The following is a 10831-nucleotide window of genomic DNA, read 5'->3' as shown; positions in this document are numbered from 1 at the left end:
AACGCTCGCTGATTGGATGCTATAAACGGTGTAACCAATCAACTTGCGTAAAACAGATCGATGTTCGTCGTGAGTCGCAACATGGCGGACGGTGAAGAAGCATTTGTTGCGTTAATTAAACCAACTAAAGTAACTTCAAAGATTTGGGACTATTTTGGAAATCCAGCGTACGACAGAAATGGTAAACGGTCGGTAGACAGGGAAAATGCTGTTTGTATGAACAGAAGTATATTGTAGATTACTTGCATGAATCAGGGTATAAATGAGTAAAGGTATTATTATAAAATTGTAGTGTTGTTATAAATTCACTCAATTCAGTCAAAATGTCTGCAAAATAACATATTACTATTATACATTTTACTTGTGAGATTAAAATATTCTAAAAAATAATAATTCCAGGTATGGTGGAGGAGTCATGAGAATGATTATCCTAATCTGAGCAGACTGGCCAAGCACACCCTCCATATTCCAGCCACATCTGTTGCAAGCGAGAGGGTCTTCAGTGTAGCCAGTGATGTTGTGACTGCCACCCGAAGCAGACTGGCCCCAGACATGGTGGACGTACTAGTGTTCCTAAAGCATAACTTGTGAAGTTTTGAACTTTCCTGTCATCACGCAGCACGTTTGGTTTAGTTATAATACAGTGTTTGGTTAATTAACATTATGACTTATAAAGTTATGGCAATGGTATGCCATTATGTGTTAGACTCTTGTAAAACAGAAGCATTTTAAGTGTTGTGACTTTTATTATAAAGTAACATGCCATGTTGAATTGTTGACAGTTAAATTAATGTATATAAGTTAATGTGCTAGATTGCTAGTAGCCTAGTACCAGTAAATGAGACAGTGTACTGTGTAGTGTTTGCAAACTTTGCATAATATTTACATTTTAATTGATTAACCTTACAAAGATGTGCCACACTCTTAATGTGTTGTGTCCAGTCACTTGTAAGTTGATGTTTTCTAGTCATTTGTTTAAGTTTCTTACCTAATTAATATATTTGACAGTTAAAATAAATATAAACCCAAACAGTTGGCTTAGTAGTAGTGTATAATTAACTTTATTCAATTTCACATTATGTATCGTATCGTATCGGGCACTCTTCGTATCGATACGTATCGTATCGCGTGATGGCCGTATCGGTGCAACCCTATCATTATACCTCTTGTAAATATTAGCTACATGCTTATTTATATTATTTCAAGATTTGTTTGAAGTATAAAGATTTATGTTCTAATTCAATTTGTTTTCATAAAAAAACAATCTCATGAATAAATGTCTATGTTCACATGTATATTTGTGTTCAAGTATAAATATATTTTCTTTTAAATATATATTTTTTATCAATATATTTGTATGCATATATAGCTTTATGTGTATAACCATACTTCATTATAACTTATTTTCAAATCAAAATTGAAATTTTATGTTTTTAACTTATATTTAGAAATAAATAACAAAATAAAAATAAGGGCCGAAACGTCTCCGTAATCAGGGGCCGAAACGTCTACAGGAGGGGGCCGATTTGGTAAGGGGCCGAAAAGGTAACCGTTTCAACTAGGGGCCGATTTGGTAAGGGGCTGATTTGTCTGGTAGCCCATAATACACCCTGCCCCTGTGGTTTTACAAAGTATCCAATATCTATTGATTAGTAAATGTCAATTATTTCGGTTTATGATAATGATGTGCGGTTAATACCTAAATGACATCTAAGTCTTATGTTAGTTGGTCCATAATGCTCAGTAATTATTGTTCCTGGCTTAACAACTGAGAACATCACATTTCCAAAGACATTCCGTGTCATAGCTGATGGTAGTGCTTGTATAACCGTCATTGTCTCCGGACAAAGGGCTGCATTTTCTTGCACAACATCACCCTGATTAATCAAAGGAAAGACATCCCAAGAACCTGAAGGTGTCATATTACGTAACCAGTGTCCACCGGAGTATCTCATAAGATACAAAAGCTCGTTTGAAATATCTTCAAAAGCATTTTCTAGCATATCACAGTCAGCCAAGTGTATTTCTTGCCACACAGGAACAGTTTGCAGCTCTCTGTAGTAAAATACGTTAGGCTGTTGTTGTTCGTCGCCTCTATACCTGCACTGTAAGCCCTGAGCAATGTTTTCAGTCAAAGTTGATGCTTCCATTTCGTGTAGTTTAATTTGCGCCATAGAAAGAATATCGCTATACTTATTGCATCTTACACAATTTCTGTCACCGCAATTTTCGAATCGTTGTGTTGTCTGCAATGTTTTGCCATTTTCTTTCAATGTCATAAATTCTATACCAAATATTTTGTGTAAAAGAAACATCAACACAAGTATAACCATTCCAAATACAATTGGATATTCCCCAAAATGGTCAAAAACAGCCATAACCAATGTTTGTAAACCGAAAGTAACTTGTTTACGTTTTGCTAAATTATGCTCGATTTTGTGATATAATCGAATAAATTTCTAAAATGTAAGATGAATCACTCATTACTGACAACAAGTACTTAAATTTAGCTAGATTTGGCTAATTGTAAAAGTAGAAAATAAATAGACTCAACAATTGTATTTGAACATAGTGTACCTTTTTTCTTTACTAATATAAATATATCGACCAGTCTGTTTCCAACGCATGAGATGATAGTCTAAATATCAATGGTCCCTATGGAACAACTTTTATAAAATTCATCTAGTCACTGTGAAAAAAACACAACACAAGTTTATTATTTGCTTGCGATTTGCCTTGTGCCCCCAAACAGGGCTTATTTTGGAAAGTTCGACTACTGGGGTTGTCAGTATATTTTCATTGTATTATTGATAGATAATCATGTTTGGGATCAGTAGTTTGATCAGATTGACCTTAAACCTTCAGTTTTATCAAAGGTCGTCAGAGGGGAAGTCGAAGGCCTTCGACATATCCATATCCATAAGTATAGCAGCAACATACTCGTAGTTGCCCAGGGCTCTCTCTCTCTCTCTCTCTTCCAATCCTTTAATGGTCGGGACGGTGTTGATTGCCCTGAAAGCATACAAGAAAATTATGTGGAATATATTCTTAAACAAAGCTGCTCGATCACTAATAACTGACTGCTTAAAAACTTTGTATACAGGAGGGAAAATACTGACGGGTCTATAATTTTCTTTTGGAAAGGTTCTTCATTTTTAGAAAAAGAAGTAACATCCTTTTTAAACAAAGGAATTGTTGGCAATGTTCCTCATGGGTACCGCCAGTGATTCTGAGTCTACTTTGAACATCCTTGGTGGTAGTTTATCTACACCAGTGGGCTTTTTAAAATCCGACATTGTATAACAGTTTATGTACATACTTATTATAATTATATAGGTCCGAAGTTAAATTCATTGACATTTGGGTTTCTAAATTCAATTGCTTCTATGATGCGGTAGTATTCTGTCGAGTTGTTGATACCTATGTTGTTTGCTTTGTTGACATAAACGTCATTAAAAATATTGCAGAAGAATTTGAAATTTATTAGACATAAGCATAAAGGTGTTTTGATTTTGTCCAACCCCACATATCTCTTCAAAGTAAACCTGAAAAGCAGGTATTAAGATCCCCATTCTTAAAAGCACCTGCTTCATTACCCTTGTCTGTTTCAAAGGAGCGTGCTTTTTAACAATGTCCTTTAATAAAAGTTCACTAGCCCAATACTTATGTCATCAATGTCTTCAAAAGCATGTGCCACGTGGATGGTTGCTGTATTTATAATTGTATCTAAATAACAGAATCTGTGTTTGCTTGATATAAAAGTAACGTATTATGATTTAACAGGATTGCAATTAATGCTCCTTTAAAGTTCTGACTTGCATAGACCAACATAAAAAAGCATGGTATTACAAGCAAATTTGAATCAATAGCATTTTAACTTGATGGTTCAACATTTTTCATATGGCATGTTTAGCCATTGGCTACATTTCTGAGATTATATGTGTCAAATAATTGCGAAATAGGTTCTGTATGCACGACAACTTATGGAGAAGCTTACCAAGAAAGGCATCAAAGAGGAAAGTAAATTCCACATAGCACATAGATGCACATAGCACTTTGTGCAGTCTGTTAAACACAAATTACAGTAATACAAATGGCTTTCATTTACAAATAACTGATGAGAGATGAGAGTTAATTACAGCATTAAGAGAAACAATACACGAGACATCAACGCAGTTTGAACACTCGTACATAACTGTGACAATATGTGTTTATGTTGAATTACAAATCTCATTACAACTTCTATTAAATAAAATTTGAACAGTTCTATTGTTTTTATTAAATTCAAAATAAAACTAAAATAAAACTAAGTAGCCGAAATATCTCCGTTGAAGATCAGTAAGGGGCCGATAAGTCTCGAGTCAATATTTTTAATGGGCCGAAATATCACAGGGGACGATTTGGTAGCAGGCCGATTTAGTAAGGAGTCGATTTGTCCCGCTACCAACAGTATTACTGTTTTCATTTACTAGTATATATATATAAAGAATACTTATAAGCGCCCTGCTAAATAACGTTTAGTTGTTTTATGATTCTATTTTTCGATTTTGTTTCAGTATGAACTTACGATTTTACTGTGAAGAACATAAACATTATTATATAAAACTCAGTACTGTAACATACTTAGTTTATATTCTAATCTTAGATATTTTTAGCGCAGGTCACTACGTAGTGATTGGTATTGCAGGTTGAAATTATTTCTGAAACCGGTTTAACATGGTAAAACAGGTGCTTGACTGGTATCGTACCTTATTGTCACCAATTGGGCGAAAATATAGGTTACCAGTCTGTATCTAAGGAAAACACTATTCTGGCGTCTGGAGCAAAATGAAGTTGAAGTAAAATGGATGACGAAAGAATAGACTGGATTAGACACCAAGTTTTCCTTGGCTTGGATATCAAAGAGTTAGAAGTTTTCGAGGAACTTCTAGAACGTGACGATGGTGTATGGGAACGCGAACTTGGAAAATTTCTGAACGATACGCCGGAGGATAATGAGAATTCCATAGTATTTTATAAGATAACAAAAGACGAAGAAGAGGAGGTTGAAGTTGAATGTGGTAATAATGCACTAATTGTTGTTTGCACATTTATGATATAAAGTAACCCCCGAACCTAGTTAAACACAATGCAATGCTTGAACCCATGACCACCATATCACTTTATTGATATAGGTACTGCACACATAGTCAGGAGGTAGTCGTCCAGGCTTAACATCATTAAAAAAGAAGCCTGAACAGCATTGTAGAATGACTTAGTCAGGGGGCATCTATTTGGTCAAATTTTAGGGAGCAGTGACTTCTCCCTCAGCTGAATTTAGGGAGATGTGAGACAACTTCGCAGAGAAATGTCTGTTTGTAAGGCGTATATGTATATAATTAAACATTTTCATTGTTCTATTGAATAATAACATTATTTTAAAGTAATCAAAACAAAATTTACAGGCCAGTTTGGAAGATTGGATTTTAGAAACATCTAAAGAATTTTGTCTCATTATTTCCCAGTTTGAATTCAATAATTGTTTGCGATGTGGAATTTTGTTAGCGATGCCTCAACCATTTTACGTTGTAATCTATACAAAATTAATGTCAAATGAGATTCTTATAGAGTTATTGCAGCCCATCTATAAGGAACAACTCTTAGAATTATTGCAGCCTATTTATAAGGAACACATTAATCTTAATTCTTAGGCCAATTCATTTTCCATAGAAAGCAGATCTAGGGAGGATAAATTCATTTTTCTTGTTGCTAAAGATGAAAATGAAAATTTTATCTTACACCACATGGATGAGTGTTCTGTACATGACTCAAGGGTCCTGCTAGTGATCACTATTTGCAACAAAAGGTGACAACAATTTTTTCAAAATGTTTTCTGAAAATGACTTAAGCAGTATTGATTAAGCCTCTGCAGTTAATCAAGCACAATACTGTTGATATCTGATAATTAGGGCACAACTGGGTTAATTAATTCCGAATGTTATTGTTAACTTGAGAAAAACATGACTTATCTCTTGTGATTAAACTGTGAAGTCAGTTAACACAGAGCAAAATTACCTCAATGATGTCCACTGAAAGTAGCAAAGAGCTAAGCTCAGCTAACTGGGTGAACCCAAACCCTAACCCTACCAATGCACACTTCACTGTACCTTAATTAATTATTTTGGCTGGGTCAGGCACTCTTTCCTTTTAGGCCAGAAAATAATAGTGCAAGCAGTGACACGTACATACCTTCACATTGTGGCATTTCTTGTTGTACTTTTAAATTTGACTTTTTTTTATTGCTTTTGACAGGTACAAATGAAATCAAGTCAAAGTTATTGAAAGTTGATTCATTCATTTTCAAAATTTGGATTTAAAAGCATCAGTGTTTTAGAATATGTTTTCAATTTTCCAGTTGTCATGTGCATCAAAGAAGAACTACAGTGTACATGACTAGATTATAAAATGATTTAGTGAATAAGATGCTGATGAGTAAACAAATTTTGATTTTCTCTTAAAATTGAATGCCAAAGCCACGCAAAAGTATTGGAGGCTGTTTTGTGACAGCTCTGGTTGATTGACCTTAATGTGGAATTAAAAGGAACTTTAGGAATATGTGTTTATTAAATGAACCTGGTGTACTAACACCTGTAAATCAACATTTAGTAAATACCTGAGTGATTATGAGAATGGCAAAAGCATTTGTTATGTACTTCAACAGAGCCTGAGATACCTGACATAGCCCAAGAGGAGGATGGTGCTGAGGGTGAAGGAGGTGGAGAGCAGGCCCAGGGGGAGACAGCCCATGCAGAGGATGTGGAGCCCAAGGAGCAGGCTCTTGGAGTCTCCACACCCACCGGGGAGGAGGAAACCACCAAAAAAGGTAGGCACATCAATACTATGATTCATGACTGACAGAAGCCATTCACAAGACTTACACCTGTGTTAAATAATTATAAAAAGACAATATCCTTTTTTTTTCTTAACTCTTTTCTTTGAAAGATGTACCCGGTATGTCATTTTCGTTTTGTAATTGTGAAGTTTATACTTAGACTCTGGTTAAATTTATGAATAATTATTTTTAATGAACATTTGATTGAACTTCTGTTTCTTTACAAAGAGGATTCAGGTAAGAGCAATCATCTTCAAGCTTTCTAGTTTAATATGATACAGCATTCACATACCTGTAGAAAAGTAGAACTGTATTCCTGTACTGCATTATCGTAACACTTTACTTCATTCTGTTGTCCAGTTGTCTTATGATCATATATTTTCATACTTTATGCTGCACATTTCTATTATGTAGTGACCTCACACCATTTTTTGTCTGTTTCACATAATAAGGAACAAGGACAAACATTTTGAGGGATGTACATCAATATATGAACATTAACCATTTAAATATTGCTTAAGCAAGATTTTTTTTTACATTTTGTTGGATGGTTGGTTAATATGCTGACCTGATTGTTTACTGTTTTAAAATTTGCAACAAAAAATCTTATTTGAAGGAAATGGACTTCCTATTGTTTGAGAACATTGCACCTCAGCCTGATGATGGTCTTATTGGCTAAGGACAATTTGGAATATTTTGAATAACGTCATTTAACACTTTTAGACATTGACATCCTCCTTGAGTCCAAACTATATTTTATATAATTTATAATTATCATATTCCTTAAAAACGATATATATAATACCAAAACATAATGACCCTTTTTTATTTTTCCCATTCAGATGCCATGTTCAGTATTTGGAAGTGATCTAAAATTTTGAGAATGAAATGGAAACATCTGAATCAGAGCAATCTTGGAATTTTAACCAGAACAGCCTTATATGACCCGCTTACAAATATTTTAACAGCAAATATAAATAAACAATCATGAATTATAAATGATTGTCATCTTCTTTGATTAATTTTTAACAGAACTGGCTTACACTCTCCATTTTTCAATTTATTTATTCAACAATATCAATCATTTGAAAGCAGACTTTTGTTTTGTATCTTCATTTAATAATGTGTGTATTTGTAAATTGTACTGCTAATTAAGTACACTATTTCTTTTGAAGTTAAGTTTAATTGCAATCTTACAATGTATACAACTTTCACAGTGAGACATTTACCTGCACAGATATGTAATTCATGATTAACAGTAAGTGGGAAAGGAAAGCGGCGTAAGGGCAGTGCCCCAAGTGGAGACCAGAAGCCGGAGACAGAGGTTCCAGCGACCCCGGCCCCTGAAGCTGAAGCCAAACCTGAGGGTGATGGAGAGGGGGATGGAGACGCTGATGATGAGGAGGACAAGGTCCCTAGAACGGTACGTGTGTGGTGTGTACTGGACAGGGTATTTGTTATTTAGTGTTTTTTACTGGTATCAAAAATATGTTATGGAAACATACTTGAAATAATGAACTAGCTGATATCTGTCATTGAAATGAACGTGACATCTTTTATATTTCAGATATTGAGATTAACATTTTATTTTAAAGCATCTTTTACAATTTCAGAAAATAATTGTGCAGACAGTGACACGTACATACCTTCACATGTGCTACCAGTTCTTGCCAGAGGAGTTTGCCGACCATGAAAGCATGTACTTTATTCGAAATACTCCTGGCATGGTGCCACTGCCAAACAACAAGGATGAAGCTTCAGAGACAATGCCAAATTACTTTGAGACAGGCATTCTTAATGGCCATTCCCTTGTCATGCTGGAGCATATCATTTCTCAGGTTTACATGCCTTTACTGTCATACAATCAACACAGGAATGGAGAGCAGAAAGGTGATGCTTCACGGTCCAGACCTGACACCCGCGTGTCCACCAGGACTGATGATGATGATGGAGAAAAGAAAGTCAATGTTGCTGAATCCAGAGCTAAAGCCATGCTTAGAGACGAGTTTCTTATAAGCATGCAGAAGTTTGCCGGAAGCATCACACGAACAATACAGCAGATTGAGGGAGAAGTGAGACTGGAAGTACCAGAGATGGAGCTCAGTGACAACATTGAAGAAATTGTAGCAAACACTGAGCTCATGGACAAGATCAGAGAGATCTGCCATGAGTGGACCCGACAGATACGTGGAGCACTTGAGCTGCAGCTGAAGAAAACTCCGCATGGTAAAGGGCCACTAGCTGAGATTGACTTTTGGAGGGAAAGAAATGCTGCACTCAGTGCTCTAGTAGAGCAGCTCAAAATCCAACAAGTGGCAAAAATGCTGGAAGCTTATTCACACCTTGAAGCAGACTTTGATGATGTAAAATCTGAACTCAATAAATATTATGTGGAAGCAAAAGACAATGTGAGGTTTTTATCAACTCTTGAACGCCACTTCAAAAACATAACCCATGGTGCCACCTTCCAAGTTGTGATAGAGACAATACCATCCATGATGAATGCTCTACGGATGGTATGGATCATCTCCCGACACTACAACAAGGATGAGCGTATGGTTCCCCTCATGGAGAGGATTGCCTGGGAACTGGCTGAACGTGTGGACAAGGTCATCAACATCAGGACCATATTCAAGTAAGTGAACATAATAAACCTTTGCTATACTATAGCCCATTATATGGTCTTAATTATGCATTGATATATATATATATAGAAACATTTTAATTCAAACGGCAATAAGTGAAAATGCCTATTGTTAGTGACAAAACTGTTTCCTCATTTAGAGACAGCACAGATGAGGTAAAGAGACGGACGTCCGAGGCCAAACAAATGTTGCAAGTCTGGAAGGAAAGCTACTTTGAAGTGCGCGCAAAAATTGAGCAATCTGGACGAGATCAGCGCTGGGAGTTTGACCGCAAAAAGCTGTTTGAAAGGACTGACTACATGTCTAATATCTGCCAGGATCTGTACAATGTTGCTCAGGTAGATTATAAAGCAATTTTATCCTTACTCAATTTAGATAAGAAGACTTTCAGCAAACAAAAAAAATTCTCACACAGTTTTGAGATATTGCTTCTGATGAATAAGTTAGCATTTGGGACGCCCATTTCAGATTCTTGAGGAGTTCTACAATATATTTGGGCCTGAGCTAAAAGCAGTGACAGGTGATCCAAAGAGGATTGAGGATGTGCTTGTCAGAGTGGATGCCTTAGTTGTTCCTCTTGAGGATGTAAGTTTCTATCTTCCCCTTATGCTAAATTTAAATGTAGTAAAATTATAGCTGTTGTCAGGGTCCAGATACCAATATTAATCATATACCCAAATCTCATGTGTTTTCAATTTCAATTTTCAGCCTCAAACAATTAAAATTGCTAAGGTTGTCTGGGAAAGAGTATTTAAAACAGCAGTGCTGTAAAAGTGCTCCTGGTTGAGTAGTCATATGGAAATGCGGTTCTGAAGTTGAATTTTTAATGTGTTTTAATTCTGATTTCAGGTTGGTTTTGATCCATTTTCCACTCGCCATGCATCTTCCTGGAAGAGTGTGATGGACCAGTTCAACCGTGAAGTGATCAGTATTGAAAATGAGGCAAAACAGTTTATTGATGAGTCATTCCAGTCACTGCGCTCAGCAGAGGGAGCATTCAACTTGCTACTGAAGTTCAAGCACATCAGATCCAGGGAGGCAATCAACAACCAGATGATGCAGAAGTTTCGTGACATCCTCGTACAGTACCAGAAGGAAGTGGAGATAATGGACGACCTGTTCCAGAAGCAGAAGGATGACCCCCCTCTAAACAAAAACCACCCCCCTATAGCCGGCTCCATCTTCTGGGAGCGCTCCCTCTTTCACCGCATCAAGCATGTGATTATCCGCTTCCAGAGCATGGAGGATATGATGCAGAGTGACATGGGCAAAGGAGTAAGGCTTAGTTATGACAACATGATTAATTTAATCTACT

At 36.0% G+C, this 10831-nt stretch overlaps 1 protein-coding gene across 3 annotated transcripts in view; it reads left to right on the top strand.

The window, feature by feature from the left end:
• Positions 1-4806: 4806 nt before the first annotated feature.
• The window catches only part of LOC128231985 (dynein axonemal heavy chain 10-like), a 51372-nt gene continuing 45347 nt past the window's right edge, over positions 4807-10831 (top strand). For all 3 annotated transcript variants that reach the window (XM_052945301.1, XM_052945299.1, XM_052945298.1), the window contains exons 1-7: positions 4807-5060; positions 6701-6862; positions 8131-8294; positions 8485-9506; positions 9656-9854; positions 9985-10101; positions 10366-10791. In XM_052945301.1, coding sequence (XP_052801261.1) covers positions 4844-5060; positions 6701-6862; positions 8131-8294; positions 8485-9506; positions 9656-9854; positions 9985-10101; positions 10366-10791 — 2307 coding nt within the window. In that variant the 5' untranslated portion in view covers positions 4807-4843. The remainder of the gene's footprint in view (positions 5061-6700; positions 6863-8130; positions 8295-8484; positions 9507-9655; positions 9855-9984; positions 10102-10365; positions 10792-10831) is intronic.

The sequence above is a fragment of the Mya arenaria genome, chromosome 4 (assembly GCF_026914265.1).
Source record: "Mya arenaria isolate MELC-2E11 chromosome 4, ASM2691426v1".
Classification (NCBI taxonomy): domain Eukaryota; kingdom Metazoa; phylum Mollusca; class Bivalvia; order Myida; family Myidae; genus Mya; species Mya arenaria.
This window is presented reverse-complemented; position numbering and strand designations above follow the sequence as displayed.